At 60.8% G+C, this 22,975-nt stretch overlaps 3 protein-coding genes across 15 annotated transcripts in view; all 3 read right to left on the bottom strand.

Annotated features, from left to right (window-relative positions):
• Window positions 1-1,857, bottom strand: part of SMIM24 (small integral membrane protein 24) — a 4,991-nt gene extending 3,134 nt beyond the window's left edge. Inside the window, exons 1-3 of the mRNA XM_070491702.1 lie at window positions 1,699-1,857; window positions 1,263-1,368; window positions 884-949 (exon numbers count right to left, since the gene is read on the bottom strand). Coding sequence (XP_070347803.1) covers window positions 884-949; window positions 1,263-1,368; window positions 1,699-1,774 — 248 coding nt within the window. The 5' untranslated portion in view covers window positions 1,775-1,857. The remainder of the gene's footprint in view (window positions 1-883; window positions 950-1,262; window positions 1,369-1,698) is intronic.
• A 1,297-nt stretch (window positions 1,858-3,154) lies between these two features.
• Window positions 3,155-4,040, bottom strand: SMIM44 (small integral membrane protein 44). Its single transcript, XM_070491701.1, has 2 exons — window positions 3,711-4,040; window positions 3,155-3,518 (listed from the first exon to the last, which is right to left on the bottom strand). Exons 1-2 carry the CDS (start codon window positions 3,910-3,912, stop codon window positions 3,289-3,291), a joined length of 432 nt encoding a protein of 143 aa, XP_070347802.1. The 5' UTR covers window positions 3,913-4,040; the 3' UTR covers window positions 3,155-3,288.
• A 6,271-nt stretch (window positions 4,041-10,311) lies between these two features.
• The window catches only part of CELF5 (CUGBP Elav-like family member 5), a 48,506-nt gene continuing 35,842 nt past the window's right edge, over window positions 10,312-22,975 (bottom strand). For 10 of the 13 annotated variants that reach the window (XM_044752852.2, XM_044752849.2, XM_044752850.2 and 7 more), the window contains 8 exons: window positions 21,884-22,030; window positions 20,786-20,927; window positions 20,556-20,702; window positions 19,056-19,118; window positions 18,294-18,377; window positions 15,609-15,752; window positions 13,448-13,611; window positions 10,374-12,257 (listed from right to left, as the gene is read on the bottom strand). In XM_044752852.2, the coding sequence (XP_044608787.2) occupies window positions 13,484-13,611; window positions 15,609-15,752; window positions 18,294-18,377; window positions 19,056-19,118; window positions 20,556-20,702; window positions 20,786-20,927; window positions 21,884-22,030 (855 nt within the window). In that variant the 3' untranslated portion in view covers window positions 10,374-12,257; window positions 13,448-13,483. Of the gene's footprint in view, window positions 12,258-13,447; window positions 13,612-15,608; window positions 15,753-18,293; window positions 18,378-19,055; window positions 19,119-20,555; window positions 20,703-20,785; window positions 20,928-21,883; window positions 22,031-22,975 lie in introns of all 13 variants that reach the window. The other 3 variants (XM_044752848.2, XR_006516617.2, XM_044752847.2) reach the window with 3 other exon arrangements.

The following is a 22,975-nucleotide window of genomic DNA, read 5'->3' as shown; positions in this document are numbered from 1 at the left end:
AGGCGCCCCGGCACGGTCTGGAGCCTCCGCACAGCCTGGGAGCGGGATGCACGCTTTACTGGGGCTGAGCTGGGTCTTAGGGCACAATCAGGGTCACACTCCCTCAGGCACTTCCTGGGCTCAGCTCAGAACCTTCCAGCCAGGCTGGTCTCGTCCTGGCTCATGCACCCCTAGTCCTGCCCCCAAGCCTTTGCTCAGCTTGGATCTTGGTCCAGAAGGGCCCCAGCCACGAGCACACCTTGAGCCCTCCGTCAAAATCACATCTGGACACGGTCGGGACCACAGGAGACCTGAGTCCGGGAGGGCCCCCCACACCCAGTCACATGCTTGTGGTCACATAACCCCACTCTGCAGTCTTGCTCAACAGGTATTTGTTAAACGCCTAATGTGTGCCAGGCCCTGTGCTGGGCAGTGGGGACACAGCCAGGATCGAAGCTAAGTTCTAGTCACCTGTTGGAAGCCACCGTCTCACGTTGAGAAACCAGTAAATGACTGAGAGCGTTTCAGCTAGTGGGGACCACAAAGAAAGCAAGCAGGGCTGTGGGACAGAGAGTGTCAGGGAGGCCGGCGATTAGGGTGGGGCCTCTGTGAGGAGGACACATGGAACAGGGACTGGAGGAGGAGAAGGCGCCAGACAGAAGATACGAGGAAGGGTGTTCCAATCAGAGCAAACAGTAAGTGTAAAGGCCCTGGGGCAGGAACGTGCACACCCAGGGGAAAGGTCTTCCAACCAGAGTGAACAGTGAGTGCAAAGGCCCTGGGGCAGGAACGTGCTTGAGGTGTTCAGGACAGAAAGAGGTCATCTGTGTGCACCCATCCCTCCCGCCCCCAGGAGGGGGCTCACACAGACCCCCTGACCCCCACCCTCAAATACAGGCGGTACCTCGGATCTATTTCCTGGTACACGTTGGGCTCCAGCCTGATAGCGGACTCCTCCTGGTCCTCAGCTCTGCATGGGAGATGGAGACAGAGGGGTGAGGAGCGGTGAAGGGCGGGAGGCGGGGCTAGCCTCGGCTCAGTGTCCCCTCTATAGGACTCAGGAACTCCAGGAAGCAGGAGGGTTGCCGCATGGCTGTCCTGGGCTACGGGATGGGGGCCGAGGAGGAGCAGGGTGATGGGGAGGCCTCCAGACATTGGGCATCGGCCGGGCAACAGAGGGGAGGGACCAGAGAGGGTTAGGAAGTGGGACAGGGGTGCCTAGCTCTTTGGGGAGCAGAAGGGGGACAGGCGGCTGGGGGGGGGGGCGGCGCACAGGCTCCCACCTCACTTTGGAGCACCAGACGCGGTTGGCCAGCATGAGGACGAAGACGATGAACAGAAACCCCACGACGGCAGCCAGGCCCACCAGCCAGGGCTTCAGCTGGCGCCCTGCGGGGGTCGGGAGGTGCGGGAGGGGGCCTCAGAGACGGGGAGGGGAGACCAGAAGGGTGCGGGCGATGCTTGCACAGAAGGGGCTGGGTTTCAGAGAAGAGGGGCGGGGACCCCCGGGATGGGGGGGCAAGCCCCAGGGGATTGTGGGGGAGGCCAGGGCTCCCAAAGGGGCTGACCCCCATCTTCTGCCGGCCTCGTCCTCATCAGAGGCCTCAGTTTCTCCTCTTGGAAAATGGGGGGGTGGGGGAGTGGAGGCGAAGCCAGGCGCAGCCCATCCCGGGGACCCCCCACGACCCCCCACCGCCCTCCCGGGGGCCGGAACCCTACCCTGCTGGGCCTCGGCGGGCGCCAGGAGCAGAGAGCCGAGAGCAAGCAGGGTCCGCAGGGTCCCCAGGGTCCCCATGGCCGTGGAGGAGCCGGCAGGGAGCGCGGCGCGGTGCGAGCGCAGGCGGTGATAAGGCGCAGGCGGGTCCGGGGCGGGGCGGCCCTGGCCCCCGGGGGGCAGACTCTGGACCCGGGGTAACAATTAACCCGGAGGCCCGCCCCTGCCCCAGCCTTGGGGTCCCCCAGCGCCCTCCGTGGCCGCCCGGCGCTGTGTGCGCACGGACACCTGCTCTGAGCGCCCCCGGGAGCGCGCCCCGCGCCTGGAGGAGAGGCCTGGGCACCAAGTGGTGCAGAAACAGCCGGCAGCTGGAGTCTGAACCCTCGCGGCCAGCAGCATCTGTCACCCCGGGTCAGCTCTCCGACCCCTGGGAACCCACAGCCAGTGTGAGGTGGGCGCGGGGCCAAGAAGGGAAGGGACCCCTGGTCAGCGTCCACCTTCAACCCCAGCCGGAGACCGGGGCACCCCCGCGCAGATGACTCAGGCCCCAGGCTCCCCTGCCTGTCAACCTTGATCCCGCGGTGATTAGAGCGTGGACCCTGCCCCCCGGCCAAGGGGGACCCCACCCCAGCTGCCACCCCAGGGCGGGACAGCCATGCCTCCAGCACGTGGCAGGAAGGCGGGGTGGGGGCTGGCCCTTCTCCAGGCCTGTGAGACAGCCCCCCCCCCCCCCCACGCAGGGCCCTTGGGGGCTGGGAGGATGCTAGCATCATTGCACATGCATTTATGGAGCGCCTACTGTATACCTGGAGCCACCTCTCTTCCAGGTCTGACTATAAGCATTGCGCAGACGGACCACTCAGTAGAGAGTGATGGAGCTCAGGCGCCCAGGCCCCAGGCCGGCCTGCTTCAACCAGCGGGACTGGCACGTAGAAAGCTCCTACTGTGTGCCCTGTCCTGTGCAAGAAAGCTCAGAAGGGAGGGAAGCCTCGGGCTGTGTCCCCTGGGAGCTCTGGGCCTCGTTGGGAAGTCAGGATCCCCAGAAGCAGATCGAGCCGGGGAGCCGTGACCGAGGCGGGAGGAGTGGGGTGGGGGCATTCGGAGGTCGCGGCGCCCAGCAGAGCAGCTAGGGGCAGAACCCCCCTCTGGGAGCATCTGCTTTCCAAGGCAGGTCACTGGCCTGGCCTCTTTCTAGAAAAAGCCATCTCTGCTCCGACCCAGTCATTTCTGGGCCGCGTGCCTCCGTTTCCCCTCTGTTAAATGGGCGATCCGTCCTCCCTTGGCGGATTAAATGAGATAATACGTGCAACGGGCTGACTCAGCACAACAGCAGGCGCATACTGAGTGCTGAAGGAGGGCCCGCTGCTCTCGGGACTATGTCTTTACGTCCAAGCGTTCTTGCTTTGCAGATTCCTGGGGCTTGGTGGAGGCCGGGCAGGGTCGGCTCCATGTTTGGGGTCAGCAGGAGCGTGGGAACAGCCCGGGGCTGAACCCCCGACGGCCAGCCCAGGACGAGCGAGGGTCCTCGGCCCAGACGGCGGGGAGGGGCCCCGGCGCCCGGAGGGAGGGCCTGGCCGGGTGTAGGCGGCACCGCCTCAGTTCAGCCTCCAGAAGGAGCTGCGGCCCCCGGGGTCCTTGAAGGCGATGGAGGGTCGGCGGGGGGCCCGGGCGGGGGCTTCTGCAGGGGCCGCCTCGCCGCCGTCCTCGTCGCCGCGCCAGGCCAGGGCCAGCTGCAGGTCCAGCTGCTCCAGGTCCTCGCCCTCCGGGCTCGGGCGCAGCTCCCGGGGGCCATCCTCCTGGTCCGGCTTCGGGCCGAAGGCCCAGTCTGCACAAGGGGCTTGTGAGGACCACCCCAGTGTCCCCTGGCCACCCCCGCCCCCCTGCACTGACTCATCGAGGCCCTTGGCACCCCAGTGTCCCCTGGCCACCCGCGCCCCCTCCCCAGCTAGCAGAGGCCCTGGGACCCCCGAGCGGCCCAGCACAGCCCCAGCCAGGCCCGTGTGGGGCGGCGGCTCACCGGCCAGGTCGTGGGCCAGGTCCTTGATGAGGTGGCCGACAATGGCGTAGGCCACGGCCAGCACGAAGAGCGCGGCCAGCAGCAGGTACAGCACGTACCGCGGCAGGCGGATGGCGTCCAGCTGCGGCGGCCGGTACTCCTCGTAGAGCGGCGGCGTGGGGCTCCAGCCCTCCATCCCCCCCGGGCCCGCCAGCCCCGGCATGGTGGCCACTCGAGCAGGAGCAGCCCGGAGGTGACCCACGCGGCGGAAGTATTAAGGGGCTTTAGGTAAGAGGATCGGGGCTCCCCCGGGGCCACCATCTGCCCGGATGAGTCACGGCGCAAATCGCTTCTGCCCGCCACCCCTCCCTCGCTCAGCTCCATCCTGCGTGCCCATCCCCACCCACCGCAGGGCCTTTGCATGGGCTGTTCCCTCTCCTGGGGAAATCCCTGCCTTGATGGAGCTGACATTCAAGGCGGGAAGACAGATTCTGAGGAAAATACAACCTTAGAGTAAATGATGTCTTGGGTTAGAAATCCAAGAGTGGTATTGATATTGAGGGATGTGGCGAGGCTGTGGGCTAAGGGGTCGGGACCACTAGGAGGGGAGTTAAAGTCTAAAATGTAGGAGCCAAGTCCATATTGAGATGACATTGAGCAGAGACCCAGAGGAGAAAGGGAACCAGCCATGGGGGTACCAGCAGGAAGAACATTTCAGGCCAAGGGCACAGCCGGTGCAAAGGCCCTGGGGCAGGCCCGGGCCTGGTGTGTTGGAGGAAGAGTGGGAAGGCCTGTGTGGCTGGTGCAGAGGGAGCGAGGGGGAGAGAGGGAGGAGGGAGGGCAGGGGCTGGTGGCCATGGGGAGGACTCCGGCATCTCCCCGAGGGAGAGGGCAGCCTGGAGGGCTGCAGGTGGAGGAGGGCCGGACCGACTCAAGGGCTCCCAGGCGCCCTCTGGTGGGGGCTGCGGGGAGGACAGACTGTGGGGGGCGCTGGTCCAGGGGGCCAGAGGAGGCCTTTGTCACGTGCGCGAGCCGAGGGCTGGGGGTCTCGTTGGACCGTGTCCGCGGAACCTCCCTGCACGGGGGCGCTGGAGCTGTCCGCGACCCCCGGTGCTGAAGCCCCAGCTGGCAGGGGGTCCCCGCCTTCGCCCAGGATGGCACCGCTGTTCGGGCGCCGCCGGCCCGAGCTGGTTTCTCCGCCTCGCACGCCCCGACCGGCGCTGGACGGAACCCCGAGTTACGTGTCTCTCCGACTCGGTTCCGAATCCCCTTCTCTATAGGAGGTGACTGCGCCTTTAAGGATCACGGACTACGTCACTCCTGACGTCACAATCGGCCGGGCTCTACAGACAGGTCCGATTCAGGCTGCGGATTGGCTGGTGGTCTCATGAATATGCAGATCACCCCCGCCTCTACCTCGCTCTGGTAGGCTAGAGAAAGAGAGTGGGCGGGGCGGGGCGAGGGGCGGGGCGAGGGGGCGGGGCCGGGGATTTTGTGGGGTTTGTTCCCGCCTGGCACACAGCAGGCGCCCAATAAATGCTTGTTGCCGCTGGAATCCAGTAGGAATGACGCCCACTTCTCTGAATTAGGAGGAGGTCCTGTTTTGCCTTTTCATAATATTATATTATAATGACACTGGCTGTTATTCGCGTGCATGCATTAATCTCCCTGACCGTCTCAACTATCCTGGACGGTGCATGCTCTCTTGAGTCCCACCTTACAGATGAGGAAACTGAGGCTTGGAGCGAGAACGAGGCTGCTCAAGGACCTGCAAACCTTTAGCTGCTCAGCAAATACTGCTATTACACGTGCCTCCATCCCGAGCCAGCATCCCAGAGGTCCAGAATGGGAAAGAGAGCGTTCCCGGCCGAGGCGGAGGGGGCACCGCACGTGCAAAGGCCCTGTGACCCGAGAGAGGAAGGAAGAGAGGGGAGGTGGGCTGACCCTACACGCTTTAAGGGAGGGGCTAAGAAATTTGGACAGGGTGGTGTTTGTGTCCCAGGAGACAGCCCCCTCACCACCTGCCCCGGCCCCCAGCGCAGCGCGGCGTGATAACCCGGTGCGATAAGTGCTTGCCGGCATTTCAAATGAAGGCGTCAATACTGAACTAAGGCGTGGGGCTCTGCTGTCCCCTGCTGGTGGCCTGGGACACAGCGTCCGGAAAGTGACTTTTCAGCAGGATTGACGGACTTTGACAATTCTGTAGTGCTGACTCCGGGGTTTAAATATTAGCTCGTTCATTCCCGCGACAAGCCGTAGAAAGCTGTTTGCGTCTTACGGGGTCGCGTGGCAGAGGTTCCGTGGGCAGGACCTGCAGCCCGGCCACCCCCCGGCGTCTCTGTTTCCCCATCGGTGGGCCAGATCCGACCTCATCGTGTTGCCATGACGATTAAGCGAGTTAATACTTAAGGCCCCTGGAACCAGGCCGGGGCATCATATGCGGTCAGTAAACAGCCATTCATTTGGGGACATTCCAGGCTTGTTTTGCTCACGATGCGATTGTCCGCGTGGGGATGTGAACTGAGCGAAGTTCCAGGCTCCTCTGGGGGAGGACGGGCCCCTTAACGTCGCCGGGTGCCCTGGGTCCCACCATCAGCCAACCTACCGCTTGCCTGGCTTTTCCTTTCTGTGTCTCCAAACAATATTGCCATTTCCCCAGGTCTGTTCCAGGTACCTTGTGGTTGTTGTCATTGTAGCAGATGAAGTTTTGCTGAGGGGTTAGTCAGCATCGCTGCTTCGTGAGTCACCTTAAAACTTAGTGGCTGAGGGGTCGGCCCAGTGGCTCAGTGGTTAAGTGTGCACATTCTGCTTTGGCGGCCCAGGGTTTGCCGGTTCGGATCCTGGGTGTGGACATGGCACTGCTTGGCAAGCCATGCTGTGGGAGGCGTCCCACACAGAAAGTAGAGGAAGATGGGCACAGATGTGAGCTCAGGGCCAGTCTTCCTCAGCAAAAAGAGGAGGATTGGCAGCAGATATTAGCTCAGGGCCAATCTTCCTCAAGGAAAAAAACCCAAAAAAACTTAGTGGCTGAAAACATTTATGATCTCCCAGTTCCTGTGGGTGGGATGTCTGGGGGAGCTCAGCTGGGGTCTCTCACAGGCGGGGGGGGGGGGGTCTCGCCTGAAGTCTCGCCCGGGGGAAAGGATCCACTTCCAAGCTCGAGGGGCTGTTGGCAGAACTCAGCTCCTCGCTGGCTGTCGGTCCCTGCCCTGCGGGCCTCTCCATAGGGCAGTGGAGCAGTTGCGTTCAATGTGGGCTCTTTTCCCCAAATAACTCCCATACCCACCTTTGCCCTCCTTTCATCTTAAAAAAATGTATTTAAAATGAATTCTTAATCTACCTGAGTATATTCACTTTGTACAGCTTGTAGCTGACACTCAGGTCGGCTTCGTCTTGGCCCCCAATTCTTCACGTCCTCAAAGCCATGCCTTCATCATCTTGGTGGATATACTTCTGGTCCCTTCTTCTCATTCTTACGGTCACATACACGTCCCCAGAGAGAAAGTAGAATATATATATATATATATATATATATATTTTTTTTTTCCTGAGGAAGATTAGCCCTGAGCTAACATCTGACAATCCTCCTCTTTTTGCTGAGGAAGACTGGCCCTGAGCTAACATCCGTGCCCATCTTCCTCTGCTTTATATGTGGAACACCTACCACAGCATGGCTTTGCCAAGCAGTGCCATGTCCACACCCGGGATCCGAACCAGCGAACCCTGGGCCGCCAAAGCGGAAGGTGCACACTTAACCCCTGTGCCACCGGGCCGGCCCCTAGAATATATATTTTTAAAAGCCACACACTCACGCACACACACACTGGATCATTTCCCGCCGTGTGCATTTTTCTGCTGCTCTCGCCTTCATCGAACCATGTGACCCGGAGACGATTCTCTTCTCTCACGGCCGCGGGATCTTCTGTGGCGGGAATGCTTCTCGGTGGCGGCCACCCTCCAAGGTGGCCCCCGGGGTCCGTGCCTTCGTTGGATCCGCTGTGACCGTGGGCTGGACTTAGTGACTCGACTCCAACAAACAGAACAAGGCAGAGGTGATGGTGTGTGACCCGGTGACAGGTCAGCAAAGGCAGTGTCCTCTCTCTCTCCCTGCCCTTTGAATCACACTCGTTCTGGGGGACGCCAGCCCCCGGGTCCGGAGCAGCGCTACAGACGGGTCCACTTGGTGAGGAACCGAGGCGTCTCGCCAACAGCCACGAGAGGGAGCCATCCTGGCAGCGAGCGGAGCGGCTCCTCCAGCCCCGGTCGAGCCCTCGGATGAGGCAGCCCCGGCCGACAGCCTGACCGTGACCTCGTGAGAGACCCCAAACCAGAACCACCCAGCCCCGTCTCTCGTGGATTCCCGACCCGCAAGAACAGTGGGAGACGACAAACGTGTGGTGCTTTAAGCTGCTAAATTCGGGGGGGATTTGTGACGCAGCCGTAGCTGCTGGTACATCCTTGGCGTCCCTCGCCCGTTCCGCCTGCACGAACGGCCTCGTCGCAGCCAGGGCTCCGCCGTCCCGGCAGATCGGTGCTCCCTCCTCGGAGACGCCCGGAGGCAGAACTGCAGTATCATAAGGATGCGCGTTCTAAACGTTTAAACAACTTTGAGCTAAATTTGAAAGCTTAAATTGGGCTACTGCAAATAACAACTTGAATTATGGTCTTACACATTTTGACTTCAGCCCCTACCCAGCACAGGGAAGCGGGATAGCGGACCATTTAAGAGAAGAGCCTGGGTTCCGCTCCTGCTGTGCAGCCTCAGGCAGGCTGCTTGACCTCTCTGAGCCTCAGCTTCCTAACTCACAAAGTGGGGCTCTTAACGGGACACACCTCACGGGGTGGGGGCAGGTAAGTGAGTTAAGTCCTATAAAACGCTTAGACCAGTGCTGTCCGATAGAACTTTGTGCAGAGATGGATGTGTGGCCGCTGAGCCCTGGAAATGGGGCTTGGTGTGAGTGAGGAAGTGAATTTGTAATTTGATAAATTGACTTGAATTCAAATAGCCACATGTGGCTACTGTGTCAGAGGACACAGGCTTGAAACAACACTTGGCAAACAGTAAGTACTTAATAAACGCTTGGCGGGAACATGATCCTGCTGAATCGTCCTCCAGCGTGCTGACTTACGCCCCAGCAGCAGCACAGACGTCACCCCCGTGTCCTCCTAACACCCCGATCCGATCGTGTCATTCCCCTGCTCCAAGCGCTTCCTTGGCTCCCCAGTGACATCCAGACAGCGTGCCGGGTTTGCAAATCTCGCGGCGGTTACAAATGTAGCCCGCTCGGGACTCCCTTTTTCCAGTGGGGGTGGGGTGTTTGCGGTTCGTGTCCACCTTTGCCCTCACCTGCAGCCTGGGGAGGGTGGGGACAGGGCCTGGCACACAGTAGGTGCTTTGTCATGCAAGGGCCTCTGTCACACAGCCCCTCGCATCTCTGCACCCATCTCTTTGCCGGGTGCTGTGCTCTCAGCCACGCGTGCGACCATCACAGCGTCTCAAGCCTCTGAGCCTTTGCCCAGGCTGTTCCTTCCACCCGGAAAACGCTTCCAGGGTTTTTTTCTTTTTGGGAGGAATTTCGAGGCCCCCAGCGGAATGGGGCGGGGGGCCGTGTGTGGTTTTATTTACGTCTTTTCCGCCAAAGCCGCACCATCATCTCTCGGGTCTCACCTCCTCGGGACACTTCTGGGTCCTCGACGATGGCAGGCCCACCTGGGGAATGTCTCCCTGAACCTGCCACGTCAGGACCGATGACCGGGACGCGGAGGAGCGGGAACCCCCGTGCGTGGATGGCGGGAAAGTAAGACGGGCCGGCCGCTGTGGAGGAGGGTTTGCGGTTCTCAGAGCACTAAACGGAACTGTCACATGACCCGCAGCTCAGCTCCTAGGGGTCCACCCGAGGTAGACGCAGGTGTCCAAATGACAACTCGTACGGGAAGATTTAGTGTCACTGTCACAGTGGCCCCAAAGTGGCAACAGCCCAAATGTCCATTAACGGATCCACACAATGTGTCCCCCCACACGCTGGAATATTACGCAGCCGTGAAGAGGAGCGAGGCCCTGACACGGCCGCACGTGGACGGACCTGCACACACGACGCTCAGGGAGAGGAGCAGACACAGAAGGACACACGGCGTGTGACCCCATGGACGGGAAACGTCCAGAACAGGCCGATCCACAGACAGGGAGCGGGCTCGTGGGCGCCAGGGGCTGGGGAGGGGGTGGGGGTGATGCTGATGGGGACAGGGTTCATTTTGGGCTGATGGAACGTTCTGGAATTACTGGTGATGGTCGCACAACCTTGTGAATGTACTCAACGCCACCGAATTGTACACCTTAAAATGGTGAATTTGATGTTATGTGTATTTTAGCCCAATCTTTTAAAATGTGCATAGTACAGTGTCTCCCCCGCCCCCACCCTGGCTGCATCCCTGAGGGCAGAGGCCGGAGGCATTCCCCACAGTTGACATTCAATCAGTGTTTGTTGAGTGAATGTATGAACACCTGATCCACAAACACCGGCCTTGGCTCCTCTCGAGACCGAACAGTTGGCTCCTTCACCTTGGGGCGAACGCGCCCTCCCTTCCCGGCCTGTCACCTCCCACGTCCCTGAACTCTGACCCGGAGTCCTCTCCGGCCCACGCCCCCCGGGGGGGCCTGATGCCCTCGGTCTGAATCGCGAGGGAGGTGCAATGAGGCAGGACTAGTCCGTTAGCAAGTAAAACTTTTATTAAATAAATTTTCAGCTTCTCCAGCCCACAGAGAGGCGTTCCGGCCACCAGGGCGGTTTCTCACCCGGCCCGTCGCCCCCCCGGGGGCCCGCGACCTCTCCAGCCACGAGATTCGAATAAGTCAACCCGAAACGCCCTCGAGGTCCTCTCCGTGTGTGTGTGTGTGTGTGTGTGTGTGTGTGTGTGTGTGTGGCGGTTTGTCTCCAAAAGTCGGTTTGCAGGTTGAAACGATGAAATTGCCCGTAGCAGAAATAAAGTACATCGTACAAATCACGTCGATCTTCGGTGTGGAGTATAAAAATGATATTTACAGCCAGTAAACATGGACCAGAAGGACACGGGCCACCGCACGCTGCCACCACGCACTGGCAGGCGGGCCTGGCGGGCGCGGGGACACGGGCCGGGTCCCCTCGCGGCCCCGGAGCACACGCTTGCACACGCAGACACACGGGACACAGGCACGCTAGAGTCTCGGAACAATTATCAAACTCCCGGATACGGAAACAAGTCGCTCAGAAGATTTTTTTTTTCCTTTTCTTCGTTTTTTTGTTTTTTTGTTTTTTTTTTTTTTTCTGGGTCGGTCCACACGTTTTGGTAGAAACAAAAGGGAAAGCTGTTTTTTTTTTCTTTTTCATTTTTTTGTTTTGTTTTGTTTTGTTTTCTTGAGCTTTTGAAGGTCTCTGGCGCCTGTCCGGCGAGAGGCCCCGCCGGCCGGTCGGACGAGCCCGGTTCTGTGTGCTTCAAGGTGGGTGTCGCGGTCGGTGGCCGTACAGAGGCACCCCACAAGGTCCCCCTCCCTGCCCCGGCTAGGAAATCAAAATCCAGTGCTGTCTGAGTTTGTGTTTGTTAGTTCTGCTCTTCCCTTCTTTGTACCTGCTCAGAAAGACCAAAATAATAATAATAATAATAAAAAAAAGAAATCTTTGACAGAGGTATGTCCGCTGGAGGGACGCTGGGCCGGTGCGGGCCGGGCTGGTCCAGCCGCGTGGCGAGCTTGGCGACGTGGAGGTTCCAGGCTGGTGATCCGAAGGCAGGAGGGCGGCCGCCTGCCCTTGGGAGGGGGCGCCGGGGGCGGCTCCCCCGGACCCCATCTGCCCCCCAAGCTAAGGGCTATTGGTCACATGAGTAAGGCTATGACTGGGGGCATGGCTGGGGGACACAGGGGTCTCCTTTGTGCCTACATCCGGGGAAGGCAGGGCCCTGCGACAAGGGGGGCAAGGGGGGCTCCAGAAGCTGCAGCGAGGACCAGGGACACTGTGGGGGGCCAGGAGGCCTTGGAGGTATATGGCGGCGGCTGCTTCTCCGGCCCCTGGTCTGACACGGCAGTGGGAGTTGGGGGGGGGGGACACCGGGCTGCCCAGCCCGCCTCAGCCCTTCTTATGTCCCTGCCGAGTGACCGGCCCGGGGCCACCCTCTCTTGGACGGAAGGAAGTCGGAAAAGTTTGGTCCCATGATCTATACTCAAAAAATATATACTGTCTCTAGCTCTATATATATATGCATATATATATATAGGAAAAGTTGCCATTTCGTCAGGGGGGGAAAGCCACCAAGGTCCTGCGTGTGGGGTGGGAGCGAGGACATCTCTCAGGAAGGGGGCGGTGGATCCTCAGCCCCCCCAACTCAGGAGTGTCACCACCACCACCCCCCTCCCCGCCCGCCTGGGGCGGCCGCGAAGCCCTCCCCGCTCCGAGGGGCCAGTCCGGGAGTGGGTCACATTTATAGGAGCAGGGGGCAGGGAGGGGATGGGAGGCTGGTGTCCACACCCGGAGGATGGGATGGAGGGAAAGTCCTGGATCGGTTGGAAGCAGAAGCCTCGGGGGTGGGACGGCCCCTCACCTGGGGGAGAAGGAGGGGCATTAGGGCACTGCGATGGGGGCGCCGGGCAGACCCGGCCGCCCCCGCTGCCCCCTCAGGGTCCCCCATCTTCTCAGAAGGAGTCCATTTCGGGGTTCAGGGGCGACACCCGGGCCTTGGCACGGACTTGGGGTGTCGGAGGCCGTGTCCTCGCCTGGCAGCTGGAGCGTATCTTTCTGCTTATTTGTGTCTCTCTGCCTCGTCCCCCTAAAAAGCTCAAGGGGCAGCTTCTCCACCCCCACCGGCCCCAGCGGGTCGGTTCATTGAAACTGTGTCTCCGAGCACTGCAAACAGCAGATGCTCCATAAAGGTGTCGAAACGCACGGATCGCCAGCTGGCTGGCTTCCGGTTGGTGGGGGTCCCGAAATGCACAACCCCGTGACCGGACGCCCTCGAATCAGCCGGTGCTGACCCGGCAGGGTTGGGGGGCAGGACGCCCAGCCCCTCGCTGAGCACATACTTGGGCCCTTTTGGTGATGGCAGCGAGAGCGATCAAAAGGGAAAAACTGAAAATGATTATCGAGAGCTCCCAAGCTGGAGGGCCGGGGCCCCACGCATCCTCCCCGAGGCCCCTGGGGGGCGACCTTCAGGAGCCTGTGTCACAGACGAGGCTCGCCAAGGTTCGAGGTCGTTATGTTCCCCCCTCGGCCCTCAAGCTCACTATCCGTTCCCCCGAGGAAGGTGATTGGATGATGGTTGTTCGCTCTGATGGCAAAATACACTCAGAGATTTGTTTGTTTGGGGGGTTTTTTGGGTTGTTTCTGGCACGCCAGTGGGCGGGGCAAGCATTCCACTTTCCCATCGACCCACTGGGTGTGAATGACACCCAGTGATGAGCCCAGCTGGGAGATTCACAGGAGAGAGGCCCCTCCCCACAGCACGCCCCGCCCCACACCGATCCTGGCCTTTCTGGCGAACTCCTATTCATGCTTCAAAACCTTTTGCAGGAAGGATTCCCTAATTGCCCTAAGGGATCACTGGCTTCCCCCGCTCCCCATCGCAATCCCACTCTCGCATCCACGGGAGGCACTGGGGGTGTCTTCGTCCAGCTCTGTCCCCGCCAACCCAACCTGGGGGCCCCTTGTAGCCTCCGGCAGCGTCCCTCCGCCTGGGAGGGGTTTGAAGACTGAGGAGGGGGTGCGGACCAGGCGGGGCGGGTGGGGCCGGCTCACCTGGGCCAAGCCCGCAGCCTCGGGGCGGCGGGGCGGTCAGTAGGGGTGTCCCGGGTCTTTGGGTCGCTTCAGCTGCACCTTGAGCCTCTTCATGCCGACCTGGAAGCCGTTCATGGCCTGGATGGCGGTCTGCGCGCTGGCCGGGTTGTCAAAGCTCACGAAGCCTGTGGAGACGGGGACCCGCCGTGGTGGGCATCGCGGGCGTCTCCTGCCGGCTCGGGGCTCGCGGGGGGCCGGGGCGGGGGGCGGGAGGGCTCGTCAGAGGCCACACAGCAGCCCCGGCCCGCTTCTGACGGCCCCTGGACTTGCATGCCTCTGGGGACGGGGTGCTCACTCCTTACCTGGGTCTGTTCTGCTGAGACTTCCTGTCTGGCGCGAGGGACAGGTGGGGCCTCTGGGGGTCCCGGGAGGGCCGCGTTCTCCACCCCTCCCCCCCGATGCCTCCCTCCAGGCCTGGCTGCCAATCTTCTCCCTGCTCTGCGACCTCCATCCTCCTGGGGTCTTGTCTGGCCATCAGACTCTCCCTCTATCTTCGTCTGTCTTGTCGTCTCTGCTCTCTTTCTGTCTCTCTGTCTCTGTCTCTGTCTCTGTCAGTCTTTCTACCCCCAGTCTCCCCGCCCCACCCCCCAGGGCCATCAGGAACCCTCCAGCTCCCTGTCCCTAAGCTTCCACTGCCCCAAGCTCCCTTTGCCTGCCGCCTCGGGGCCGCCCGGTCCTCGCCTCTTGGCCTCACAGGCTCCCCGGGGGGCACGTGGAGCCCACAGTGGCGGGAGGGCCCTCCAGGGGGGCAGGGACACCAGGGCTGTGTGTTGGAGGCTGGGCAGGAGGTCGGGCAGGGAGACGGTGGGCTCAGAGTTGAGGGGTGGGGCCCGCGGGGAGCCGTGAGGGAATCTGGAGCTGGGGGTCCATGTCTTCATATCTGTTATCACCTCTAACCCGCCCTCCATTAGGCAGATGAAGAAACTGAGGCTCAGAGAAGACCTATGACTCCCCGACTCTTGAAAGTGGTTGAGTAGGTTTTCCTCCCAAAACGTCCCACATCCCCCAGGAAACAGGATACAGAGGAGGGGCCTAGGTGCTGGCAGGGATCCCTTCCTTGCTGTGTGACCTCAAGTGTGTCACTTGACCATTCTGGGCCTCTCTTTCTTCCCTCAGTAAACCGGGGCAATTCTTCCCTTTTAAGCTTGGCTCTAGAGTGTATACAGAGGCACTTAGTAAACAGTCAAGAGTTGGGCTCTTAAATAGGATGGGGTGAGGTTTAGAATCCAAATCTGGGAGTCACAGAGACCTTCTAATCTGGGTTCTGTCTCTTTGCTGCTGTGTGACTTTAGACAAGTTGCCGTACCTCTCTGAGCCTTCATTTCCTGTTTCTGGGGACACGGAAGTCCTCCCGAGGTCCACAAGGACCTGCTCCATCCCCTCCCTCCCCTCCCTTCTCCCTCTCTCCCCCTCACGCCTTCTGATCCAGCCACACGGGCCTCCTTGCTGTTCCTCCAACATGCCCGGTTCTGCCCCAGGGCCTTTGCACAGGCTGTTCCCTCCACCTAGACCACTCTCCCCCCAGATTCCCCCATGGCTGGCTCCTCAGCATTCAGGCCTCCATCGAAACATCGCCTCCTCCTTAGAGTCTTCTCCTTTCCCAGTTTTATTTTTCTCCGTGCCCTGTCAGACTCCCTGGCCTGGATCCTACATTCATTTACTTCCGTCTCCTCCCCTCGCCCTGTGTCTTCCCGATTCCGTAGCCAGTGGCCACGCGGGGTTACTTAAATTCATTCAAATCAAATCAAATCAGAAATTCAGTTCTCGGGTGGCCCCGGCCACATTTCAAGGGCTCGGGAGCCACGCGGGGCTGATGGCTGGGCCAGAGAGGATGGAGAGCATGGCCGGCGTCAGAGAAAATTCTAGAGGCCAGCGGGGGGTGGGGGGTGCCCGAGCTTTGCGAGGACAGGGACTTCTGTGCCCAGCACGGGGCGTGGCACACGGCAGGGGCCTCGGATATCTATTTGGTGAATGAATGAATGAATGGGTGGGTGAATAAACGAATGAGTGTGAGACCCATCTCATGGCCGATCACCGCTTCCCGGTGCGGGGCGGGGGTGGGGGTGGTGTCGCCGGCCGGGTGGCAGGCGGGAGGCAAGGGGCGCCCGCGACAGTTACTCACCAAAACACTTGCTCTGGTTGGTGGCCCGATCCATAAACACCTTGGACGAGATGATGTTGCCGAAGGGCAGGAACATCTGTGTCAGCTCCGTGTCGCCAAACTCCTGGGGGAGGTGGTAGATAAACAGGTTACAGCCCTCGGGACCTGCAGGTGGGGAGAGAGAGACATAAAGGCCCCAAGGAGAGGAGGCGGCCCCGGGGGGCGCAGTCCCCAGCCGGCGGGGGAGGAGGGCGGGCCGGGGGCGGAGGAGGGGGAGGCGGGGGCGCCGGTCCCTTGCCTGGACGATCCCGCGCTCGGCCACTTGCGAACCTCGGCTGATCTTAGGGCTCCAGATCATTTACGGAATTCAGAGGATTCCCCCACCTCCCAAAAAAACTGAGCTCAGTCCCTCCACCCCAGGCCCCGGGCAATCCGAAAAATCCCAGACGGCCCCCGGCAGATCCTGAAAGCTCCCCGGGTCATTTGCAAACGTCAGACGAACTGCGCGTTGGGTGGCCAGAAACCCTGCATATCTTTGTGCTATTTCTCTAACACTGGTCCTAAAATAAAAGGGATGTTTGGAGAAAGCCCGACGATTTCAGAATAAAATAAGGCAGGTCGTTCCCGGGCCCCCAGCCGCAAAAAGCTGGATAGTTTTCAAAACCTCGGCTAAGCCTCCAAACCTTGGAGGATTTTCAAAACTCAGACGACACGAGAAGAAAATCCAGTGAAACCAAAAGATGATGCGCCAGTGCCGGACCCCAGGCCGCCTGAAGCCATGGATGAAAAGCTAGGCTATGAAGCACGTTTTAAAGGCACCGCTGGCCCTCAAAATCGTCCCTTCCCCGAATAACCCCCAATGCATGTCTGCCTATGAAACGTATAAATAACAGTAGCATTTAAAAACCTTGATTATGCAAAGTCACGACGTCCCCAAACCAGCTGCTTGTCCCACACTTATAGATGATTTTCTCCCACGTCCCCCAAAACAGGGGTAGAAATGCCCAAACCATGGAGAATCCCGACCCCCCCCAAGATGAATAAGCCCCCAACGCCCCAAAATACAAAATCCAAGATGATATGTGCGCGCTCACCCCTCACCTTCATGAGGAGGACCATGCCTCTGCCTTAACGCTTGCTTTAAAAAAGGCAACCGTGTTCCAACACGGAATAATTCTGAGCACAACACGGTTTCGTGATCGCTTCTGGCTACCTCATCTCCAAGAAAACTGGTGAATGCGGAAACCCGTGCCCAGCCGAAATGGATCTTCTGGGAAAACCAAATGCACACACGCGTGCACGCACAGCTCGGACGCCCGCCAGCGGTCCCAGTTCCCCAAGTGTGTTACGAGCTACCCCGTCCCCATCTGGGCTTAACTCCCTCCGATTCCAGAAGGCCCTCCTTCCGCCACTTCACAGCGACTTGCAGGCCGGACGCCTTCCAAGGTCACTTCCAAGTGTTGATTTCAGGTCTTTTCCAGGATAAAGGGCCAGGGTCCCTGGAGGACTCTGGGAGTTCACCATCCGACACTGTGCCACCATTTCTATCAGGCGTCTCTCTCTCTCTCTCTCTTTTCTTGACGTGTCGCAAAGTTTTTGAATGGTGTACCCCATGACCCTATTTCCCCCCCCCAAGCCCTGTCGTCTGTACTGTGGGGTTTTGCAAACGATGGGGATTTTCCAGAACGCCCATCTCGTGTTCTAGCAGCACTGGCTGCGTTTGAACCAGCTTTCACCTGCTCCGCCCAGGCCCCGGAAGGGAGACACTCAGGTCCGAGCCACCCAGGAAACAGTGGCCGGAGGCAGCCGAGCCCTGTCTGAAGCTCCCACTGGCTCTGTCCTTTTGGTGGGGGGGGGGGAGGCTCCTGTGGGGGAGGACGGTGTGGGGTGGGGGCATGTGAAAGGCCCGGGCCCATTGGGGAATTCTGGAGCTGCCAAATCCTCATGTTGCTGCCGTCTCTGACTCTAACCACGGAGCCCCCTGGAGACACAATATCCACGAGGATGGGGTAGCGGCTGGTTGGGAGAGCCAGGAACCCCTCGGCCCAGGGCTCCCCTCCAAAGCTCAGCTCCTGTGCGCTGGCAGGGTCCCTCCTTCTAAGGCCGAGGGCAAGGGAGACCCTGGGCAGAGCCTCACAGAACTCAGTCTGCGGGCCAGGCCCTCCGCCCAGCTTCCCTCACCATGGGGTGACCTGGGGTGTGTCTTCCAGCCCCGTCCCCACCCCACTAGATGGATTAGGGAGAGGCAGGGACTCCCCGGTGCTGAGGGCCCGCAGTGGCCGCTGCTTACCCCCCAGTAACGTGTCTTGGCACAGATGGTCGCCGGTGTGGCAGATGGGGAAACTGAGGCACGGAAGTGCCTTCCTTGTGACGTCACGAGTCAGAACTGGGTGGATTTGAATCCCAGCTGTCCGACTCCAGAATCTACCTCCTCCCATCCTCGATTTTACCGGAGACGCCTCAGTTTACCCGAGATATCTCATCACCCCACCCTCCCCAACCTCAAAATGAGTTTTGTCTCCTCCAAAAACACAGCTCGGGAGAGGGCTGCTGGTGGTGGTGGGGTCACTGGCGTTCCACTTTCCGGAGGGGAAACTGAGGCTCAGAGAGGGGGATTCAGGCCGGGGCGGTGGGGGGGCGTCCTTCAGGTGGAGGGGGCGGTCAGAGGGTGGGGCGGGCGCCCAGGGGAGGTCGCGGCCCCCTCACCTTCTCGCTGCTGCTGCTGCAGGAGGGGCGGCGGCTGAGGGACGCTGTGCGCGATGGGCGTGATGGCCGCGGCGGGGTACATGGCTGCGGAGACCGGGGGACACAAGGCCGAGGCCACCGTGAGACCCGCAGGCCGCCCGGCGAGGCACAGGGGGCGGAGCCAGGACGCGATGGGCGGGGCCAAGACTGGGGGCGGGGCCAGGACCGGGTCTGGGTGGAGGGGCGTGGCCACAGCTGACGGTGGGGCTGGGGCGGGGCCGAGGTAACAGAACCACGGAAAGGGGCGGGGTCAGGGCTTGGGCAGGACCAACGGTGGGGCTGGAGGGGCGTGGCCATGGCTGAGGGCGGGGCCAAGGCAACTGGGCAGCGTGGGGCGGGGCCAGGACTTGAGGGGCGGGGTCATGAGTTGAGGGGCAGAGCCATGGCTGAGGGCGGGGCCAAGGCAGGCCTTAGGAAGAAGAGCCAGAGATGGGGGCGTGGCCTTGGCAGAGGCGGGGCAGGACCAGATGCTGAAGGAGGGCGGGGCAGGGGCGGGGCCGATAGCTGGGATTGGGCGAGGGCCAGAAGTAGGGGGCGTGGCTAGGAACAAGAGGGAAGGCCGAATGAGAGGGCAGTCTCTGAGGGGCGGGGCCAGATATGGGCGTGGTTAGGGGCGTGGCTGGACAATGCGGGAAGCGGGGACAATGGGCGTGGCCTCCCTGGGGTGGAGCCTCCCTGGGGGCGGGGCCTGGTGGGCAGGGTGGGGCCAAGCTGCCTCCCTACCTGTGTACTGCTGGACTCCGGAGAATGCGGGATGGAGGGTCTCGGCCACGGTGGGGCTCTGAGCTGCGGGGTAGACGGAGGGGCTGAGTGGGGCGGGGGCAGCAGAAGTCTTCCCCATCCACCCCGATCCTTTAGAGCCGGAAGGAGAGCAAAAAACATCCGCCCCCGCTTCACCGCTGTGTAAACCTTTTACAGGTATGAGCCCACTTTAAAGGCAAGGCGACTGAGGCTCAGAGAGGTGAAGCAGACGGGCACAGGGCCACTCAGGAAATGGCAGAAGCTGACCTGGAATCCAGATCACTCCCATCTCTCTGCCCACCCTGACCCCCTCCTCCTCCTCTATCTCTGGATTCTCCAGGACTCCAGGCCTGTGCTCCAGCTCGCCACCCACCCTCATCCCTTCCCCTCTCTCCCTCCCACACTTCATCACACCCCCTATGGATCCCCCGTGTGGCTGTGACCCTCCCACTGCCTCTAGGGGAGGAGACAGGGGAGGAGAGAGGTTGTCCAGGTCACCGGAGACGGTGAGTCTGGGGAAAATTCAGCCAGAATATTCTGCTGGAGTAGAGAGAGGTTGCTAGAAGATGGTGGGGGGAGTGTGACTCTAAGGGGGTCGCAGGAATGAATTACTTTGTAGAGATGGAAGGATTCTGTATCTTGACGGTGGTGGTGCGTACACGAATCGATCCTGTGATAAGATGGCATAGAACCACATACACACACACACACGCACACACACACGAGTGCAGGCAACCCGAATAAGGCCTCCAGCCCCAGCTGAGTGCATCGCCCTGTACCAATCTCAGTGTCCCGGTCTTGACAATGTGCTCTGGCGATGCAAGATGTTACCATCAGAGGGAGCTGGGCGAGGGGTACCACGACCCCTCTGTGCTATTTTTGCAACTCCTTGGGAGCGTCCAGTCATTTGAAAATAAAAATAGAAACAGATTCTCCTCGCTGGTGGAGACACAGATTGACTTTCCCTGAGCGAGGCGCTGGAAGACGTTTGCCTCGAAATGGTGGTAGAGAGCAGAGAAAGGGGAGACCTCTGCTTCCTGAGGGCAGGGCCCGGTGCAAATCAGCATGTGGTCAACACTGAATGAATGAATGAATGAATGCGAGTGCTGCTATCTTCCAAAATGGTAACAATTAATAATTAAGACCGATGGTGCTGGTCTTGCTACCAGGTGATGCATTAAGCATTTTATATGCTGGTTGCATTGTCAGTGCAACCTCACGAGATGACCATTGTTATTCGCCCCATTTCCCAGAGGAGAAAACTGAGGCTCAGAGACTTAAAGAAACCACCCAGGGCCACCGAATCGGAATTTGAACCCAGAAATGTCTGGATGCCAAGTTCCTCTGTTTAACCTCTTTCTCTGTGCCCACAGCTGTGTCTGTTCCGCTGCGATTCCTCTGTCCTGCCCCTCTGTTCCCTGGGCAGCAAGGCATGGGGACTCATGCTCGTCCCGGAGACACCCTCCCTGCCACCTGAGTTACCTGGGTAGGGCACAAGGCCATTGGCATATACAGTTTCCAGGGCCGGGTGCCCGCCAGGAAAGGGCACGACCCCCGCAAAGCCATTGGTGATGGGAGCCACGAGGCCGGGCACGGCGGCCGTGCTGAGCAGCGGAGGTGAGTGTAATCCTGCAGAGCAGAAGAGGGTCATGGGGCGCCCGGTCCTGGCCTGGCCCTACCCGCCCGTCCTCGTGACCCTGGTGGACTCTCACCGGAGGCAGGGGCGATGGGTGTGGCAGGCAGCCCGTTGAGGCTGACGGCACCGATCTGCTGGATGTGGCAGGGTGAGAAGGCCACACCAGGGCTCAGGTAGCTGCCCGAGGTGGACAAGACTGTCGTCTGCTGCTGCATGAGCTGGGGGTGGAGAGGGAGTCAGCGTGCACAGTCAGGGTGACGCCTGCCCCGAGATCATGGCTCAGTGGGGAGGCCTGGTCCTCTAGTAACTAGGGGGAGTCAGGCTGGGGTCAGGGCTCACTTGAGACTTGGGGCTCAGCCTGGGATCAGGGCTCAGTCAGGAATTTGGGCTCAGTCTGGGATCAGGGCTCAGTTAAGAATCAAGGCTCAGGCTTGGGGTCAGGGCTCAGTCAGGAACTTGGGCTCAGTCTAGGATCAAGGCACAGTCAGGAATTTGGGCTCAGTTTGGGATCAAGGCTCAGTCAGGAATTTGGGTTCAGTCTGGGATCAGGGCTCAGTTAAGAATCAAGGCTCAGGCTTGGGGTCAGGGCTCAGTCAGGAACTTGGGCTCAGTCTAGGATCAAGGCTCAGTCAGGAATTTGGACTCAGTCTGGGATCAGGGCTCAGTCTGGGATTAGGGCTCAGTCAAGAATTTGGGCTCAGTCTGGGATCAGGGATCAGCCAACATTGAACTTAGCCAGGGTTCAGTCTCAGTTTGGAGTCAGCCTGGAATTGGAGGTTTAGCCAGAGGTGGGGCTAATCCAGATTTGGGGCACACCCAGGATCTGGGGCTCAGCCAAGGTTGGGTCTTCGTTTGAGACTGAGGCTCAGCCCAGGGATGGGGCTCAGGCTGGATTTAGGGGCTCAGGCTGGGTTTAGAGCCTGAGCCTGGGGTCATGTCAGTCCAGAGTTGGGGTTCAGCTTGGGCTCGGGACTCGGTTCACGGTTGAGGGCTCAGCTGGGATTGGGGCTCAGCTACAGCCAGGATAGGACCCCGAGTCAGAGACTGGCCAAGAGACGGAAAGATGGGAGATGAGGCAGAAGAACGGATGGAGAGAGAGGGAGCCGGAGCCGGACCCCCAGCGTGGCCCAGGAGCCTGGCCGGAGACAGAAGCGCGCCCGCTGGGCTCACTCACAGCCTGGGCGTAGGCGCTGTACGGGCTGAGGGGCAGTGTGAGGGATGGCGTCAGGATGCCCAGCTGGCCCACCATCTGCTGCATGCGCCGCAGCGTCCGCTCCTTGTCCGTGTCGGCAAACTTGACCACCAGGCTGGAGGAGGCGCCCTGCAGGGGCGGCACAGGCAGCAAGGGGAAGAAGGAAGGAGGTGGCCAGGACCCTCGGGCCCCTTGGGTGAGGGGTGTAGGGGTGAGGGGTGAGGGGCGTGGATGGCAGCAGCTGGCAGCCCTGCCCGCGAGCCCCCAGCAGCAGGCGCCACATCGAGGACGGCCTGGAGATGAGCATTCCGGGCCTCGCGCCTGACTGTGCAGCCCCCTGTGTGCACAGGCGGGGTGTCCAGGCCCAGGGGGCTTGGAGGGTGCAGTGGGAAACCCTGTCTCTCATCCACACTCTCAGAAACAGGTGGAGAATCCAACTGCTGGAGAGGAACAACGGGGACCCGGAAGGGCGACCCGATAACTGTCACCCCCACCTGAGAAGAGGTGAGAATCCAGATGCCGAAGGGGAATAATGGGGCGCAGGTGGAAGACCCCGTAACTGACACCTTGCCCCTGAGAACGGGGGAGACTCCAGCATCACAAAGGTTGACATGCCCCCTTTGACGGAGAGCTCACTCCCTACTATGCCCGCCAGTCCCATCACTGGACAGTGCCGAGCAGGAGGAGGACCGACCTGTGCTGGGCTGAATCCCGCCCCTGCAGGGCCTAAAGCTCACGGGCGAGCACACAGAGCGCGAGGGAGGGGTGGCTCGGGGACGGCCTGCCCTTCACACCAGTTCTCGAGAACGACCAGGAGAGGAGAGTCGGGTCTCCAAGGCTCCCCCGGGGCAGCTTTGGAATATTTATGTACAGTGATGGTGGCCCCTGGGCCTCCTGCTGGGGGACAGGGCCACATCCACACGTGGGTGGTCCACCCCAGCCTTGAACCGCTGCAGACCGCAGGCTCCAGGTTCTAGTCTTGCCCCCTGCACATGCCCTCCTCTGGCCCCGAGGGGACATTTTCAACCGAGCTGGCCCCTCCCCCCCCCCCCCCCCCCCCGCTGAAACCCTCAG

Source organism: Equus asinus, chromosome 20 (assembly GCF_041296235.1).
Source record: "Equus asinus isolate D_3611 breed Donkey chromosome 20, EquAss-T2T_v2, whole genome shotgun sequence".
Lineage (NCBI taxonomy): Eukaryota > Metazoa > Chordata > Mammalia > Perissodactyla > Equidae > Equus > Equus asinus.
The sequence above is the reverse complement of the archived record's forward strand: the minus strand, read 5'-3'. Positions and strand labels throughout refer to the sequence as shown.

Excerpts from the sequence above, each read along its gene's own strand:
- SMIM44 (XM_070491701.1), bottom strand. The coding sequence starts at position 3,912 with ATGCCGGGGCTGGCGGGCCCGGGGGGGATGGAGGGCTGGAGCCCCACG. Across the intron at positions 3,519-3,710 it reads CCTGGCCCACGACCTGGCCG|ACTGGGCCTTCGGCCCGAAG; the intron begins GTGAGCCGCCGC and ends CCCCTTGTGCAG.